Source organism: Peromyscus leucopus, chromosome 1, assembly GCF_004664715.2.
Source record: "Peromyscus leucopus breed LL Stock chromosome 1, UCI_PerLeu_2.1, whole genome shotgun sequence".
NCBI lineage: Eukaryota > Metazoa > Chordata > Mammalia > Rodentia > Cricetidae > Peromyscus > Peromyscus leucopus.
In genome coordinates this window covers 4,100,297-4,119,020 of record NC_051063.1, presented here as the reverse complement: position 1 = coordinate 4,119,020, position 18,724 = coordinate 4,100,297, and the positions used below count along the sequence as shown (strand labels likewise).

The 18,724-nt window shown below is 51.2% G+C and overlaps 2 protein-coding genes across 2 annotated transcripts; one reads left to right on the top strand and one right to left on the bottom strand.

The window, feature by feature from the left end:
• Nucleotides 1-101: 101 nt before the first annotated feature.
• Best1 (bestrophin 1) lies at nucleotides 102-15,958 on the top strand. The gene is made up of 12 exons (XM_037202268.1): nucleotides 102-1,360; nucleotides 5,764-5,951; nucleotides 8,210-8,304; nucleotides 8,538-8,771; nucleotides 9,347-9,501; nucleotides 9,860-9,937; nucleotides 10,687-10,839; nucleotides 11,879-11,959; nucleotides 12,287-12,438; nucleotides 14,107-14,599; nucleotides 14,788-14,942; nucleotides 15,758-15,958. The coding sequence occupies exons 2-12, from the start codon at nucleotides 5,800-5,802 to the stop codon at nucleotides 15,774-15,776; spliced, it is 1,767 nt and encodes a 588-aa protein (XP_037058163.1). The 5' UTR covers nucleotides 102-1,360; nucleotides 5,764-5,799; the 3' UTR covers nucleotides 15,777-15,958.
• Nucleotides 15,959-16,116: 158 nt separating this feature from the next.
• Nucleotides 16,117-18,507, bottom strand: LOC114703439 (ferritin heavy chain). The gene is given in 5 exon segments (XM_028884287.2): nucleotides 16,117-16,310; nucleotides 16,313-16,400; nucleotides 16,502-16,627; nucleotides 16,867-17,013; nucleotides 18,286-18,507. Coding segments are annotated over 5 exon segments (546 nt in total). The 5' UTR covers nucleotides 18,400-18,507; the 3' UTR covers nucleotides 16,117-16,239.
• Between the last annotated feature and the right edge of the window lie 217 nt (nucleotides 18,508-18,724).

Genomic DNA, 18,724 nt, shown 5'->3' with positions numbered 1-18,724 from the left:
AACGTAATTGAAAAAAGTAAACGCAGATTATGACTCAGGGGCTTTGGGGTGGAGCTTGAGAGTCTTGCATCTCTAACAAACCTCTGTAATGGTGTGCATGCTAAAGGGTCTCCATGTAAGAGTCCACGTTCTAGGAGGAGACGGACATGTAAAGCAATTCACTGAAGCCGAGGAGCCCTTGGAGAAAAGACTATGCCTTCTAGAACCCCGGGAGCTTAGACTATGTAGTACGTAGTTCCATCAAGAACTCACTCATGGGACTGCAGAGGTGGCTCACCAGTTCAGAGAACTGGCTATTCTTCCGGAGGACCTGGCTTTGAACCCCAGCACCCACATGGTGGTTACAACCCTCTATAACTCAAGTCTCAAGGGACACTATACCCTCGTCTGCCTGCCAGGGGTATCAGACAGGCATGTGTTACACAGATAAACATGCAGACAAAACATCCATACACATAAAAACAAACAAAAAAACAAATTACTCAGCCCAGCATCACAGTATGTTCTCAGAATGCAGGGGCCCTGGTTCTTAAAACACATTCATTGAACAGGTGGGGATGGAGTGAAAAGGTGGGGTAGGGTCAGAGCCTCACCTGACTGGTCTCCACAGGCTGCAGTCCGTGAAGCAGAGCACAGCTCAGGGATCCCAGCTCTCCCCCAGGCTGTGCTGAATTCTCACCTTGTGACTCTTTTTCTGTTGGTTCTGATCTGTTCTGTACTATCTCATTGGCCTGATATGGCTTGGTGATGCTGGACTGATGTATCCCAGCCTTCCCCTGCCTTACGCTGTCCTTGTCCCTCTGAAGGGGTCAGAGGTTATGTGTCAGAGTCCCCAGAGCTTTAGCAATCAGGTCTGCCTGGTGTCAGGGAAGAGGTGTTGACTATCTTCCTTCCTGTCCCTGGAGTGGCACTACTATATGTCCTCTGCCTCCCTGCCCAGCTGTGTTCATCTACCTCTTTCTTCCTCTTGGCTTCTGCCCTACTTATTCTGTGATTGGCCCAGGGGAGGAGAGTGGGCTGGCAGGCACCCTATGCAGAGCCTGGAGACAGCAGCCAGACCCACTGGGCCCACCCCAGGGTCTCCTGCCTACTGCCCTCTGCCAAGTCTGGTCCTCTTCTACCTGCCTGGCAGAGGTCAGGTCCTCTGTGATGCTCCTGTTGCTATGGTGATCCTAGATGAGAAGGCTATAATGTTCTGGGTCTGGAACTTTCACCCGTTAGCCCATCTGTTCTCTACCTGCTCCCTGATATGGTTCTCTACCAGGGGACTCGAGAGCATGGGCTCTGCTACCATCAAAGTCTTCTCTGCATACCCCTCATTCCTCAGACCTCCCTTCAACCCCAACAGAGACCCTAACAGGTAAGCCTCAGGTCCTGGATAGCCCCCTTCCAGAGCAGAAGTCATGGTTGTGGGTAGAAAGGACCCAGGATCCAAAGTCAGAAGACTTAGAGTCCCAGGGCCTAGTCTTAGATCGTTGATAGTGATGTGACCTCGGGCAAAAGGTCTGCCTTGAGCTCCAGTGTCCCCTGAGTGTGTTATACTCAACTGTCTCCCAGTAACTGCCTCTATGGCTTGCCATGGCTGTTCTTTTGCACTTACATCTCAGTTCTGTGAGCTCCTATTCCTGTTTCAAAGCCCCAACTCCAATGCTCCCACTCTGTAAGTTTCCCTGGTCTCTTAGACATTGTTGCTTTCATTTTCTGCAGGAGGTTTTTAAAATATTTCTCTAATTGTCACTCAACTCTGACTTCTTAGAGGCAGGAGTCAGAATGGATTCTATGCTGGCATCAGAGGTGTTCTGTTGACTAACTTCTTTGTGGCATGGAAAATAAAAAAGAATGGTCTTGGCTGAGTTGTGCACTCTCCTTGCAGGGGTCCCTCTGGGGTCCTGCATCCTCCCTGGCATGTCTTCGGCTTTACTGTTTACCTGAGGTCTGCTTGGTTGGCTGGAGACATTTTCGTGTCTGAGATCTGTGGGAGACCATGTCTTATGTTGGAGTGTGCCTAGAGTGGAGTGGATCCGGGAGCAGCTTGTTCACAGAGTGTCTCTGGAGACATCTTGGCACGTCTGGGGTGGGCAGGGAGCAGCACCATGAAGAGGTCTGTAGGGATTGCCGGGCTAACGGTGAGGAGCATGGGTTTCATGGAAAAGGGAAGAAGGGATCCAGCACCTCCAAGCTCTTTCAAAGGATTCTTTAGCTGCTGGTAATGCTCGGGGAGACCATAGAGTCTTCCAAAGCCAGCTCCGATCTTCACTGACACCTGGACATCTAGACCAGGCAGGTTTCCCCAGCGTGAACCAAGTCAATGGTTCCCTCTAGTGGCCAACATAAAGGGTTCAGGAATCCATCAAAGTCAGGGTTTGCTTTTTTTTTTTTTTTTAAATCTAAAACAGAATGTTAGCATCACTGTGACTGGAACTTGATCAACTTTAATTTATATATATATTTATTTATTGGGCTGTGGCTATTTCTCAGTGGGAGGAGTGCTTGCCTAATATGTATGAAGTCTTTCACTGGATCCCCAGCACTGCATAAACTAGGTATGGTGGTTCACACCTGTAATCTTAGCTCTCAGGAAGTAGAAGTAGGAGCATTAGAAGTTCAAGGTCCTCCTGAGAAAGACAAAAAATTCATAGTTATCCTGGGCTCCATGAGAACATGCCTCAAATAAAACATGTTGACGGTGGGGGTGTGCATATGTATGTGCACAGACATGCATGTGGAGACCATGGTCATTGTTGGTTGTCTGTCTCATGGCTCTCCACCTTTTTTGTTTGATACAGGGTCTCACTGTGTATCTCTGGCTGGCCTGACACTCACTATGTAGATCAGGCTGGCCTTGAACTCAGAGATCCACCTGCCTCTGCTTCCCAAGGGATGCAATTAGAGACATGCCACCACACCTAACCACCACCTTATTTTTTTGAGACAGGGTCTCATCACTGAACCTGGAGCCCACACTGACCAGAACAGCTGGCCAGTGAGCTCCAGGTATCTTACTGTCTGTCCCACTCAGCACCAGGGTCACAGAGGCATGTCATACTTCGCTTTTTACATGGATAGGTGCTGCGGATCCAAACTCATACCCTCATGTGGACATGGCAAACATGTGTGTGTGTGTGTGTGTGTGTGTGTGTGTGTGTGTGTGTGTGTGTGTAAAACCACCTGTAGGTGGTAAGCTCTCCCCTGAGTGTCAGTGTGTGTTGGGGCAGAGGGGGAAAGCAAAGTAGGAATCCACAGCGATTCTCAGCCCAGGCTGTACATTACAGGTGCAAAGCAGCACTTGGGCCAGGCGAGTCTGCATCTGTCCGGTGGGGCCCAGGCACCGTGCTTTGCAGATCTCCCCCGGGTCTGATTTGTCTGTCATCCCTCACTCTCATCCTGCAGCAGAGCAACACTTATTCTCACCCCCTTTTCAGATGAAAAGACTGAGGCCCACATCAGGACAGGGACAGGGTGGCAGGGAGGGGTGGCTGCTTTTCCTCCAAGGTTGTGCCGGGTCTCAGCAGACTCTCGGGATAACACCAGCCTTATTGTTCGCTGTGACTAGAAAAGTAGTCAAGGTCATGGTGAAATAGCTATTTCCCCCTGCCCCCTTTCTGGACTTATACAGAGTCCAGAATCACCTGCGAGCTCAGCCTCCTTAGGGAGTGAAGAGGTGGGAAGAGGGAGAGCCCCGACAGGGAGTAGGAGGCTGGCTTCATACTAAGGCTCAGGGTCAAACTGTAAATTGGGGCTTCCGGAAGTGTGGTTCCCAAGACCACCCAAATCTCACAGGCTCCTGCAGCACTTGATAAAAACGCAACGTCTCCAAGGACGCAGCACCAGACTCCCGAGAGAGATCCGGAGAAGCTGCATGTTTGGCAAATGTCTTGACAACTGTCTCACTCAGTGAAGACTGAGAGCCAGTGCTCCCCGGAGTCTGGGCTCTTGTGTAGGACGAGCTTGTCGGTCAACTCCCAGCTTAGCCAGGTGCTTACAAGAGCCTTCAGAAAGGACTGGTGTGCTAAGGTCTGCCCAGCTGTTGAGATGCCACCCAGCTGCCCCTGGGGGCACAGGTGTTTGCTTTTCTCTCTCTCAGGCTGTCTGGGATGAGATAGCTGGACCAGCAGGCCTTTAGTTTTCTCCCACTAAGCCCGGTCGGTGGCCACACCTGGCCTTCCTGTCCTCTTCTCTTTCTCTACCTCTGAGGCACCTACTAGTAGGCCCTGCCAACCAATCACAGCCACCACAACCTATGATGTCATCAGCAGCCAATCAGGGCTTCTCACCAGTATATGCAGATTGTGGTTACTTACTGTGCTGATGAAATAAATTCCAAAGCAACACATCCTTTTGAGACAAGGATGCTCAGGCCTGGTGAGGGCTAGCACATAGGTCACTACAAGCCAGTGACGCGTAGCAGTGGGCTATAGTTCTTTCTGGAGGGGCCCCCAGAGGCCTGGACAAGACTCCTTTTCCTGGGGTCCTGGTACCTTAGATGAGGCTCAATCCTGCCCCCAACTTTCTCTGAAAGACCTCAGGAGTGGGGACACAGTGGTGGCAGCACAGATTTCTCTATTCTAAAGTTTAGAGCCATGGAAGAGGGGGTGTGAACCCTAGTTCCCGTCCTGTTCTTAGCTCAACACCCCCAGGAAGGAATTAGAGGAACATTGCCCGGGGCGGTGCTGGTTGCTGCTCTTGAGCAGATTACAAGAGGGGCCGAGACAAGGACTCCTTTGTGGAAGCTTTGGCTTAGACAGTCAGGTGACAACGGACGTGGGTGGGCAGTGCCAGCCTCCAAGTATGGGCAGGGGTACCTGCCCCGGGGTCTCAGAGAGTGCCAGCAGCCCAGTGGCCAGAACTTGTATGAGGTTGCCTGAACTGCCGGAACCCTACCTGTGAGTAGGGGTTGCCCCAGGTGGACGGAGCTGGGGCTTTGCGGGCCGTTAGGGGTGGATGACTGCTCTTGTGTATTCGGGGGTGTGGTGGGCACATATTGGCAGCACCTGTCGGGAAGGTGGACTCTGGATGCTGGAATGGGGGTAGTCAACCATGGCTTTAATCAGTTTGTATTGAGCATCCGCTCCAAGAACACACTAAGAGTTTCCAGTGGGAGAGGAGGACAGCAGGCAGGAGTGTCCTGTGTCCCATGGACTTCAAGTAGCGCCATACACCATGTAGAAGGATCGAGCACACTGGGAAGGCACCACTGGTGACCACTGAGGCACTATTTCCCGTAGGGTGGCTGGGGACATTTTTCCTAGGAGATGTTCTAAAGTGGAAGTGAGCCGTGGGATTACTTCAGGAAAAGCATCCGTCCCCTGAGGTGGCTACATCAGCAGGTGGAAAGGCCCTGGGGTGACCATTCAGTCACCATGAGTAGGGCATTCCCTCCTGCCAGGCTAAGTGCTGGGGATGGGGACATGGCCGTGAACAGGACTAGCCTGGGTCTCTGAGCTACTCACTCCAGTGCAGTTGAGGAAGCTTGGGAATGGGCTGAGAACTCATGCCGCCTGGCTCTGAGACCCGAGCCCTGTGCCAATGCTGCTGCCGCCCTGGCAGCTGCCTTTGTCATTCGACAAAACCAAGGGCACGTGGCAACTCCCAGACCTGCCCAGTGTCTTCTTGTGTTCCTACCCCATCCTTCTGTGTCCCAGGATAGAAAAATGGAGGCCCCGGGTAGGGCAGGACTAAACTCCTATGAGTCTGTCCCAGACCAGAACTTCGTCTTTGATTCTTTTCTTCCCCTCTCCACGTCACCCTCTGCCTACTGACCAGGACCCGAGGCCACCTACTGCTGCACAGTGCCAAGCCATGACTGTCACCTACACAAACAAAGTAGCCAATGCCCGTCTCGGTTCCTTCTCCTGCCTGCTCCTGTGCTGGCGTGGCAGCATCTACAAGCTGCTGTGTGGGGAATTCCTCATCTTCATGTTCCTCTACTACGCCATCCGTGGAGTCTATAGGTAAGAGATTCAGGAAGACGGGGCGGAGCATCTGGGGGGTGGGTCTAGGGCTCACGGAGGCAGGGTCTCCAGGCCTGCAGGTGGGGTGGAAATGGGGTGAGAGCATCAAGGAGTTGGGAAGGAGTGGGTCCAATGTTCCAGCTAGCTTCTAAGGCTGAGCTGAACTCCTGGGCAGGCCCTGGCCACTGGAGTGAGGGAGAACAGAAAAAAAAAAAGACCCAGAGTTGGGCATGTAGCTCAGAGAAATATTTGCCTGGTATGTGTGTCATTTGGGCGCGATCCCCCCCACACACACACACACACACACACACACACACACACACACACACTTGATCTCTCTCTCACACACATATAAGAAACAGATACATAAATAAAAAATTTAAAAAGCAATCATGTCTACTATGTATTGAAAAATATCAACTACTTGCAGTTTGTTCTAATAACAGTACACTGTTATTTGGTACTTTAAAAATTAGAATTTAATTAATTGTCTTTAATTTTTTTAGATTTTTAAATTTTGTTTCACATGTATGAGTGTTTTGCCTTCATTTATGTCTGTGCACCATGTATGTGCCTGGTGCTTGTGGAGGTCAGAAGAGGACATTGAATCCTCTAGAACTGGAGTTACAGTTACTATGAGTTGCCATGCGGGTGCTGGGAACCAAACCCAGGTCCTCTGCAGGAGCAACAAGTGCTCTCAACCAGGGAGCCATTTCTCCAGCCCCAGTGAATTAGTTCTCTGAGATAAGGTCTTGCTAATAGCCCTGACTGTTCTAGAACCCTTATGTAGACAAGGTGACCTCAAACTTGCAGTGGGGTGCTTCACTTTCCTCTGCCTCCCAAGTGCTAGGATCACAGGCAGGAGCCACCATGCCAAGTTAGAACTTACTTGATTTATAATTTATTTACTTTTGAGACAAGGTCTTTCTAACTTAGCCTTGGCTGTCCTGCAACTCTCTATATAGACCAGGCTGGCCTTGAACTCACAGAGCTCTACCTGCTTCTGCCTCCTGAGTGCTGGGATTAAAGTCTGGCTAAAAGTTTTGTTTTTTTTCTTATAAAGGAAAACATTTAATTGGTGGCTTACAGTTCAGAGGTTCAGTCCATTATCATCATGGCGGGACATGATGGATTGTGCGCAGGCAGACATGCTGCCGGAGAAAGGGTTGAGAGTTCTACATCTTGTGCAGGCAACAGAAAGTGAACTCTAAAAGTTATTTTTGAAAGCATTTTGTTTGTAGGAAAATTAAGTAGACGGTACGGAGATTTCTCTCCTGTGCCCACGCCACCCTCTGCTCTAGCAAAGCACAGTTGCACACTGGCACACTCGCTGTAGTCAGTGAACTTACCTCGTGTTGATAGAAGTCCATAGTTTTCACTAGGGTTCATTCCTGGTGTCCTGCATCCTATGGGTTTGGACAGATGTATCTTACATGACATGTATGCACCACTAGAATATCATCAAGAGTCACTTGATTGCCCTAAAACTCAATGCTCAGCCTGGCCATCCCTCTCCACATTTTTTCTTTTGTGGTGTGTGCTCAATCCCATATATGGTGCCAAGATGGAACCTCTGAACTTACTTGTGCTAGGCAAGCAATATGCCAGCGGAGCTACCAAGCCTTCTACCTTATACTTTTTAAAAATGCCAAGCACGTTGTTTCTACCTGCTTTTACTTATTTTTAAATATTTATTTTTATGTGTATGAGTGCTTTACCTGTATGTATGCATGTATGTGCACCATGTGTGTGCATTGCTCAAGGAGGCCAGAAGAGGGCATCAGATCTCCCTGGAACTGGAGTTATAAATAGTTCTAAACTGCCATGTGGGTGCTGGGAACTAAATCTGGTTCTTCTGCAAGTGCAAACAAGTGTTCTTAACCACTGAGCTATCATTCTAGCCTCCCCTCCCCCAACCACTTTTAAACAACTGTCCCTGGGAGTGTTTAAAAGGGTCAGTAAAGTACTTGGGTATATAATATATCTCAGTGCTGGAGTGTTTTCCTAACATAGGCGAGGGCTGGGTTCCATTACCATTGTGGCAACACACCCACCACTACCACCACCACCACCACCACCCCACATACACACATTCAAAATGCTGGAAGTAACCCATTCCGAGAACCCACCTCAGCCATAGGGGGACCCTGAGCCAGACCAGTTGAAAGGACATCACCCAGATAGCCCCGCTCTTCCCCCGGGCCGGGAGTAGGGACACATTCTTAGACACTTCCTCTCAATGCCTCACCCACTCCCAGAATGGCTCTCTCGAATGAACAGCAGCTGTTGTTTGAGAAGCTGGCTCTGTACTGCGACAGCTACATTCAGCTCATCCCTATATCCTTTGTTCTGGGTGAGCGCCCCCTTGCGGCTGTTGGGGTCCAGTGGTCGCCCCCTAGCTCCAGACACACACGGGCGGACCTCCACCAGAGGCGGGGAGTGGGGTAAGGCGGGCCAGAGGTCTTCTAAAAACGTTGAGGCTGGGCCCACATGTATTAGGAAGTCGGAGAAACCGAGGCTTCACCCGGCGCTGGTCTCTGGCCACAGCCCGGCCCCTCGCCCCTCGCCCTCATCCCTCCTGCCCAGGTTTCTATGTGACGTTGGTGGTGACCCGCTGGTGGAACCAGTACGAGAGCTTGCCTTGGCCGGACCGCCTTATGAGCCAGGTGTCAGGCTTCGTGGAGGGCAAGGACGAGCAAGGTCGGCTGCTGCGGCGCACACTCATCCGCTATGCCATCCTGGGCCAAGTGCTTATCCTGCGCAGCGTCAGCACCGCGGTCTTCAAGCGCTTTCCCACCCTTCTGCACCTGGTGCGAGCAGGTAGGCAGTATCTGGAGTGGGCGGGGCCGCAGGGCCGGAGCGGACCCGAGGCGTGGCCTGAGACTCGGAGTGACGGGAGTTGACGCTGGGTGGAGCCAGAGTCCTCCGGACTTGAAGAGGGTGAGGTGGGGCAGGACTGATGGGGTCAGAATTGGGACAGAATTGGGCAGGCCAGAATCAGTGCTAGAAGTGGGGCGAGGCCAGAATAAACGAAAAAGGTAGGGAAGAACCCTTCAGGGAGAAGGGAAAAAGTTGGGGCTTGGGCGCTGATGGAATTCGGATCTACCTCCTTTCTCTCTGCCTGTCCTGATCTCCGGTTTCCCCGACTTGATGGCTTGACAGGGGTCCCTAGCTTTCCCTTGACTTTTTTCGGGGCCTGACTCTAGCTAATAACAAAGCCCCCTACACTTCCACCTCAGAACAGCGCCTAACTGGGGCTCAGTAATTTTGTGTGCCGAAACAAACGATAAAAGAGCACAGAAATCCCTAGGTGCTCAGACAGGCTGGCTGGGTTTCCCGGTGCAGGCTGCTTCTTTTGCAGGATTACCCGATTCCTTGTCCACTCTGCCCTGCAGGCTTTATGACCAATGAGGAATATAAGCATTTGCAGAAGTTGGGCCTACCACACAACTCATTCTGGGTGCCCTGGGTGTGGTTTGCCAACCTGTCAATGAAGGCCTATGTTGGAGGTCGAATCCGGGACACTGTCTTGCTCCAGAGCATGATAAACGTGAGCCCACAGATGGGATGCCGTGGGACGTGTTGTGGCTTCCTTTAAAGAAAGGGCTGGAGGCTCTGCCCACAGCCTGTCCTGGTGGTGTATGATATTTTCGAACAAGATTTCCACAGCACAAGGTGGCCCCTCTCCAAATCTCCCCTCTGTCCCCTCTCTGAGTGAGACTGTGAAGTCCTGGCTCCTTTTTGCTAGCCGAAGCTACTAGGACACAGAGAGGTCTAACGAGCTGCCTATGACCACACAGCCAAGGCTATTCCATGAACACCATTGCATTGTATCTGGGGAAGAGCTGCGGGAGACTCTGGGGAAGCAGGTGGTGGCCAGCACCTGCTCCTTCTCCTCTACCCTCCAGGAGATGTGCACCTTGCGTACTCAGTGTGGACATCTGTATGCTTACGACTGGATCAGCATCCCACTGGTGTACACACAGGTAAACGCGAGACTGGTGAGGCTGTCCCCGTGGGAAATCGGTGGCTAGGAAGATCCAGAAAGCACACTTCCCTAGGGACTGAGCACAGATCTCATCCTGGGAGTTAGGTCTGGACTTGGAAAATTCTTTCGAGCACTGAGGTCAGCATCTGTGGCCCTGTCTAGTCCAGCCCAGCAGAGGGAGTGTGACCATCCTGGTCTTAAGAGGGGGCAAATGGGCCGGGCAATGGTGGCGCATGCCTTTAATCCCAGCACTCAGGAGGCAGAGCCAGGCAGATCTCTGTGAGTTCAAGGCCAGCCTGGTCTACAGAGAGAGATCCAGGACAGGCACCAAAACTACCCAGAGAAAGCCTGTCTCAAAAAACAAACAAACAAACAAAAAGAGGGGCCAAATGGAGTGGGTAAGCTCATTGGGTAGTGTTGCCACATACATTAATCCCTCCCTGGGTTTGATCTTCGGCATCTCATGAAACTGGATATAGTGGCCAGAGGATCAGAGGTTCAAGGTCATCCTTGGCTACATAGTGAGTGTCATGCCAGCCTGGACTACATGAGACCCTGCCTCAAAAAATAAAAGCAAACAACACACACACACACACACACACACACACACACACACACACACACACGGACAAACAGAAACCCAGTCGCGTGAGTGTGGAGGTCAGAGCAAGGCTTTGGACTCAAAGCTTCCAACTCCAGGGTCTCTGCTTAGCCCTCTTCTGCCCCCTGTGGCTCCTCTCCTTCCAGGTGGTGACAGTGGCAGTGTACAGCTTTTTCCTCGCATGCTTGGTGGGGCGGCAGTTTTTGAACCCAGCCAAGAACTACCCAGGCCACGAGATGGACCTCGTCGTGCCTGTCTTCACAATCCTGCAATTCCTATTTTACATGGGCTGGCTGAAGGTAGGCCTCATTGGGTACCGCCCTCCCCCGTGCGATCGGCATGGCCAGAGGGGTCATGGTCAGGTCAGCCACCTGAGAGGAAGACAAAGCAGCTAAAATAGAAGGTCATGCATATCACACATGCGTGAGCAAATACACAGAAACTGTTTTGTCCAACACACATGCGTGCGTGCGCGCACACATACACACACACACACACACAGAGAGAGGGAGGGAAAGAAAGATTCTAGTCTCAATATACCTTCCCCCAGTTACCTTTGTTTTCTAAAGACTTAACTAGTTTATACTACCTTTATGCTTAAAATTATCTGAGGTGCCTCACTAGCTATCAGGATGTCCCTGAACCCACAGAACAATCATCACCCCTGTGGAGCTTTGCTTTAGTATTTTTTAATTTTTTTTAAATTTTCATTTTATCCATATGAGTGTTTTGCCTGCATGTATATAAGTGTACGGTCCACATTCAGTGCCCCAAAGAGGTCACTGGAGCTCCTAGAACTGGAGTTACAGATGGTTGTGAGCCCCCACGTGGTTGCTGGGAATTGAACTCAGGTCCTCTGGAAGAGCAGCCAGTGCTCCTAACCGCTGAGCCGTCTCTCCAGCCCTTGCTTTAGTATTTTAGATATTAGTGTCCAGGAAACTCCCCTCCTGGCCACTGTAATTCAGCACAGCCTCAGCATTTATCTCTAATACCATAAAACAGCAAACACGTGCATCTTAGAAGATAAATAAGTGTACCAAAAAGCAATGCAACTTGAGGTGAGCTAGTTACAAGGGTGAGATCAAGGGGGTTTGGCTGAGTGACACAGGAAGGGACAGCTGTGGTCTTCAGAGTAGAGACCAAGAACATGGAAGCCCCATGGGGAGGGTGCCGGGGCCCAATTCTGTGGCCTTGAAGACAGTTGTTAGGTAGGAAAGGCATCATGAGGGAGTGGCTGTGGCCGGACCCAAGGCTTAGGATGGGAACCAGAGTGTCAAGGTTCTCAGAGCCTCACACCCCCCCACCCCCACCCCCCGCACACCGCCTCCATCCCCAAAGGTGGCAGAGCAGCTCATCAACCCCTTCGGAGAGGATGACGATGATTTTGAGACCAACTGGATCATTGACAGAAACCTGCAGGTATGGGGGGGTGGGGGCGGGGGCTGTGTCATGGACCCTTCTCAAACTGGATCCCAAGAGGGGACTCAGCATTTTTCCAGGGAGACCCTACAGTAAATTGTCTTCCCCTTCTCAAACATCAGCCCTTTTCTCAGTCAATCATTCACTCCCAGGATTCACATCTCAGCTTCGGAGGCTGCAAGTAAGCATCAGTCTCTTCAGTACCACAGGTGGGGAAACTGAGGCCCGGAGAGAGCAAACTGATGATTCCTAAGGCATCAGGCAAGCTCATGTTCCTGTCTGGGCTACTCATTCTATTGGATACCCACCTCTGTCCTTGGCAACCAGGTATCCCTGTTGTCTGTGGATGAGATGCACCAGGATTTGCCTCCCATGGAGCGTGATATGTACTGGAATGAGGCCGAGCCTCAGCCACCCTACACCGCTGCTTCTGTCCAGTATCGTCGACCTTCCTTCTTGGGCTCCACCTTCAACATCAGGTAGGCAGTGCCAGAGACCTGGTTGAGAAAAACCTCAAGTGTAAGGCTTCCCTAGCAACTTGGAACAGCTGTTGCTATTACATGAGGCATGCCCAGTAAGGGCTAGCTAGTGGACTATGCTGTAGGAGACAGGGTCTCCTGAATAGACTGTCCTGCAGAGAAAAGGCTTCCTTCCACCCACAGTAGCCACTGTCTTCTCTGTACAATCCCATTTCATTTCATCCGAATTCCTCCTAGACACAGTGGGCCAAAAGGGCCATTCCACGGTCCCCTGGATGACAGCTGGGAAGGCTCTGGAGTATCTGATGTGCTTACACACTGTACTTTGCTGTTCTCTCTGTTTGTTTATGACCCAGTCCATTGAACTGAAATTAGAATTAACTAGGAACATTTTGGAAGATGTTTTGAACTTGTTTCTTCTGAACACCAGCATTGAACCTGGGGTGGGTACCAGAGGGTAAGGGTAATAATACATAAGCCCTGCCTCCAGGGACTGTGCAAGCTAGTGAGCTGAGCAGGCTCCAACCCATGGCCAAGGACTGGGCAGGACGCAGTGTAACAGAGGCTGCCTTTGGCTAAGAGGTGACCTCTTTCTGGCCTGCACTTAGGTCTTAAAGCCAGGGAGACTTTGGATGTGGACCAGGGCTTTTTGATATAGGTTAAAGGTCCTGGAGCCTCAGGAAGTCTGCTGCCAGGAAGCCAGACACCTTTTGTTAGATGTTGCTCCCCACCAGGAAGCAGATTTGCAGTTTGCCTAGCCACTGCTGGGCTTATCTGAGCTGCTTCCCCAGGAGCAGATAGATGTTCCGATTGTCTGGAGAAAGATGCTTGCACAGGGTGGCTGATAAAGAGGATCCGGTGGGGTTCAGGGAATTACTGTCTGATCTCCAGAACACGTGTCCCAGCGACAGGCATGGTGGCATGTACTTGTAATCCCAGTGCAGAGGCAGAGACAGCAGACCCGTGGAGACTGTTGGCCAGATACCTAGCCTAACTGTGAGCTTGAGGCTAATGGGAGATTTGGTCCCAAAGAAGGTGGATTGCATTCCTGAGGATGCAAGCAGATTGTCCTCTGGTCTTCACACAGGCAGACACAAGAACACTCATTCACATATGGACACACACCCCCCCCCCAAATCTGTAATGTTAGGCTGGGGAGTTGGATGTTGCCAGTGAACCAGAGGGAGCCTAAGGTGAGCTGGGCCTTGAGGGACTCCCTGGGAAGTGCAGAATCCACTAGGGAGCTGACAGCTGAGGCACAGAGAAGGCTGTGCAGCCTTGGTCCTGGGCAGGCACTTGCTCCCATCTTTTCTTGGTCCACCCATAAAGTAGCAGTCCACAGAAGTCTTGGATCAGGACTTACTTATTAAAGGATGAAATAAATGGATGTAACGTATTCTTGAATACAGAATGAAATGGCATCACTGTCTCTTCATCCACCAGGGAGGGATGGGGAAAGGTCCAGACTAGGCCACTGAGCTGTGGCATCAGGAAGCCTTCCACCATCCAAGGGCCCCACGACCCTCTCTCTCATTCTTAAAGCTTCAGGTAGCCTTAGAGAAGACCACACTCATCGAGCCAACCTGCTCCATTCCATTAGTCATTAGACTGAATGGCCAAATTCCCACAACACACCCACTCAGTCCTGTGCATCCCTTTTCCTTCCAGCCTGGACAAAGAAGACATGGAGTTTCAGTCAAATGAGGATGACGAAGATGAGGAGAACCCTGGCGGCATCATTGGACGCTTCTTAGGGCTGCAGTCCACTGACCACCATCCTCCCAGGACAGATTCAAAGACCAAACTATTGTGGTCCAAGAAGGACCTGGAGGGCCATAAGGCCAAGCACAACTCTAGAGACCAGGAAGATAATGCCTGGAAACTTAAGGGTCTGGATACCTTCAGGGCCACTCCACTGTTTGAAAGGCCAGGCTACCACAGTGCCCCCCAGACACCACTCAGCCATACTCCCATGGTCTTCCCTCCTGAGCAGTCAGCAGCCTCCAAGCCTTACTTAGTCACAGGTATAGACACTAAAGACAAAAACCTAACACCCATGACTTCTGAGACCAAGAACACTTTGTTTTATAGGTTTATTTTTACTTTATATACGTTGTGTGAGTCTTTGAGTATATGCCACATGTGTGCTGGTAACCCTCAGAGGCCAGAAGAGGGTGTTTGATCTGCTGGAGCTGGAGTTATAGGCCGCTGTGAGCTGCCAGATGCAGGTGCTGGGAACCAAACTCAGGTCCTCTGGAAAAGCAGGAAATGCTCTTGACTGCTGAGCCATCCCTCCAGCCCCACCAAGAACACGTTTGAATTGCTCCTAGGTGATGGGCATTCCGAGAGCACCAAACAAAGAGGAAAACTGTGGAGTTTAACTTGAACATTCCGAAGAAGAGCCCCACAGAACGTACTAGAAAACAACATTTGGACCAGGGGCCAAGCAACACACACACTACACGGAAGGAGCATGTAGAGCCCCATTCTACCTTGGAAAACAGGTCTGTCCACCTGGACCAGGAGCCGTATCCCCCATGCCTGTGACCCCAGTTTCCATTATTGCTGATGGGTGGGGAACTTATGTCCCTACACTAGGGGGTGTTATTAACAGCCACCTTGGCAAGAAGCATGTGATGGGAGGCCTTTTGCCCACTTCACCTAAGAGCTTGACATCAGCAGAAACACTTCCAGAAAAGTAAGACTGCGCTGACAGAATGCTGAAGGGAGCGCTATCTTGGGGAAGGGGCAGTTAGCCACACTGTTTAGTTTTTGCAGGGATGGATGGATGGTACCACAGAGCCTTGAGACAGACCTGAGACTCTAGCTAGGCTGTAGTCCAAGGACCAGCCTTACTGCTCTATCAGCTGGATGGCCAACACTTGCCTATAGCCCATACCAAGCACTCGGTACTTCTTTTCAAGGCACTGGCCATAAGGTCTCCTCGGATACCTTCTCAGGGCTTTAGGGCCTCATTTAATCCTTCCAAAAAAAGCCTAAAAGCTACGGTTATTTCTCTTTTAAATTTCTCGGACACTTTTGCCCAATTAGAAACATTCCATCCGCACACTGATCACATGGGGGTTCTAACTTCCCACACTTCCCCATTCTTGGTTTCATTTGTGATCAGAACATCCCCTTTTTTGTAAATAGAAACAAACAAAAAAGGCAACAATTCCTATCTTGCTTCCGGGGCTGGACATTAACTTTTATAGACCACCTGGGTATGTTTAAGACCAGCTTCAACCTTTGTCCTCATAAAATCTTAAATCAAGCACCTTCCCAACTCATGCTGGGAACTTTCTCAAATCTTCCACAGGGATGAAGCTGGCACCTAACCTGTTTCCTGGGATTGATGCTTCACGGCCTGGTCCTCACCTGCAGGAATGCCAGCAGGACACTGACCCAGTCAGAGGCACACAGCTGTGTGAGACACCCAAGAGTATGTTCCCACGACAGTCTGCCAAGTAACTCAGAACCAGGGGTGCTGAGTCCTGTCTGAACACACCCGTGTCTCCCGGTCTTTCCCAAACTTAGGAGTTTAATAAATACAAGCGTTCTTTTTAGTTGTTTCAGTCATGAGCGTAACAGTGACACCAACAGCAACACAGCTGGGAGCTGACACACCTTCAACCTCAAAGACGGCGGCTGGGTACCAAAATTCTTTATTTGAAGAAATGGTACAAATTAAAGAACTTAAGCGGATGTTTTGGTGCGACTTTTAGAAAAGATAAAGGCAGCCCGACATGCATGCACGGCCTCAGTGACCAGTCAAGTCACTTGTGGCTTTGGGAAGTCAGCTCAGCTCTCATCACCGTGTCCCAGGGTGTGCTTGTCGAAGAGATATTCTGCCAGGCCAGCTTCAGGGCTCCCATCTTGCGGAGGTTGGTCACGTGGTCACCCAGTTCCTTGATGGATTTCACCTGCTCGTTCAGGTAATGGGTCTCAATGAAGTCACACAACTAGTAGGAAAGAGAACACGGGAGAAGGTCACTGGCCAGCTCTCTCCCAAGCCCCGTGGCAATGACTACCTCCATTCATGCCCGGTGTTTCCCATACTCACGTGGGGGTCGTTTTTGTCAGTAGCCAGTTTGTGCAGTTCCAGTAGTGACTGATTCACACTCTTCTCCAAGTGCAGCGCACACTCCATCGCATTCAGCCCGTTCTCCCAGTCATCACGGTCCGGTTTCTGAATAGAACATTGGGTCAATTCATCTGCACTCTCTGCCAATCAACCCGTAGTACACACCTCACACCTAACCACCATTCTCTGCCCTAAGTTTCCTCTGACAAGTTTTCCCCCGTAACATGCTTGCTCACTGCTGTGTGCCAACTCTGGTTATCAGTACAGGCCTAAAAAAGGGACAAGGGCAAAAGCCCAGCGTAGCCTCATTTTCTGAGTGAGGCACCCCTAGATCGTCTGCTCACCTTGATATCCTGCAGGAAGATTCGGCCACCTCGTTGGTTCTGTAGCTTCATCAGTTTCTCAGCATGCTCCCTCTCCTCGTGAGATTGGTGGAGAAAGTATTTGGCAAAGTTCCTCAGAGCTACGTCATCCCGGTCGAAGTAGCAAGACTGGAAGTGGAAAGAGGACGTGTTATGGGGTTCCCACAGCAAGGCAGCTGGAAGGGCTGTAGGTGGCAGGGCTATTTGCAACCCCACTCGGCCTTTTTTAAAGTACAGGGAGGAGGGGAGGACTTTGGGACTTGGCTTCAGCAAATGTCCTATGGTTCTGTATTAGTGCAGAGGGAAAAAAATTTTTTTTTCCCTGAGACAGGGTTTCTCTGTGTAGTTTTGGTTCCTGTCCTGAATCTCACTCTGTAGACCAGGCTGGCCTCGAACTCAGAGATCCACCTGCCTCGGTCTCCCGGGCGCCTGCGCCACTACCGCCTATCGAGTAAAAAAAATTTAAGCCAAGGCTTAAATTAAACCTACTCGTCTGAGGAGAGTGCTAAAGTACCCTGCACTGGGAAGCCATTTTTCTCCTCCTCCTTCACAAATCACGTAAAAAACCAGCTAACATAGGCCTATCTCAAATCTATTTGGAACACACTTATTTTGGGGTAAATTGCACAATCACAAGGCAATCAAAGGGTGATTCTCTCTACACTGCCCCAAACCTGTTTTTTCAGAAACATATTAGTGCACGGAAAACTTCCTTGCCCAGCAACTGATGGTGGGCTTTATCCAACAACTATCTATTGCTTCTATTAGTAAGCACAACTCTCGGATGCAAAAACCGATATAGTACTCTGGATGCCTTGAAGGGCAAGGTCGGGTGACGCTGATGCCTGCAGAAGGGAAGATTTCTGGAGATAATGTTTCAATACAAGTGAGGCTCTGTGATAAGCAGAGCAGAGAGGTGGGGACGGCTGCTTAAGATAGGGTCAGGGTAAGTTCACAAGAGATAAGCCTCTTTGCGCCGGGTCCCAACGCTGCCATTCGACACCATGACCAAGCAGACCCGCCATACTCAAGAGGAATTGGAGCTGGATGCATACCGAAGCAGAGAAGTCTGCAGGTCACGTGATCGGAGAGGAGCGGGCAAAAAAAATGCATCTAATTGCAGGTTTGATTGGACGGATTGACAATTGTGCTGCCTTAAGACCTCAACAGGGGTGTGTGTAACGACGCGCCTGGTCCATGCAACAGTCACAAGGGGCTAATAGCTCAGACTTGCCACGCCAGGGCTGCCCTGGGAGAGAGCCGGAGCAAACTCCATTTTCCCAAAGGCGCTGGAGGCCTGCAGCTGGCCACGCCCCAACCCGTGCCCCATCTGCTCCCCTAGTGGCCCCGGGGTGAAGCCGCGCCCGACTCCCGCCCCGCCAAAGGCCAGGCCGCGCTCACCATAGACAGATAGACGTAGGAGGCATACAGTTCCAGGTTGATCTGGCGGTTGATGGCAGCCTCTGAGTCCTGGTGGTAGTTCTGGCGCACTTGCGAGGGAGACGCGGTGGTCATGGCAGCGGCTGGGCGAGGCGCGGTGGCGACGCTGGAGCGGCGGGGTGACGAGGTTGCAAAGGGTTCTGGATCGGAGCAGCCGGCTGGGTCGGAAGGGTCGAGCGCCGGGTTCCGTTCAAGCACTGTTGAAGCAGGAAACCGCGGCGACTCTGGGCGAGAACGTCTGGCGCAGATGGCCACCGAGCAGTACTTATAGCGGGAGACCGCGTCAGGCGCGTCCTGGCCAATCAGCGTCGCGGGCCGCCGAGACCCGCCTCTTCCGGTGGGCGAGTTGCCCAGACCCTCAGGCGCGGGCGGGGAGGATCTATGTGTGTGAGGCTGCGCA

Bases quoted from the DNA above. Each gene is read 5' to 3' on its own strand.
- Best1 (XM_037202268.1), top strand. From the start codon at position 5,800: ATGACTGTCACCTACACAAACAAAGTAGCCAATGCCCGTCTCGGTTCC. The intron at 8,305-8,537 runs GTGAGCGCCCCC...CCTCCTGCCCAG, and splicing joins CCCTATATCCTTTGTTCTGG to GTTTCTATGTGACGTTGGTG. The intron at 9,938-10,686 runs GTAAACGCGAGA...CTCTCCTTCCAG, and splicing joins TCCCACTGGTGTACACACAG to GTGGTGACAGTGGCAGTGTA.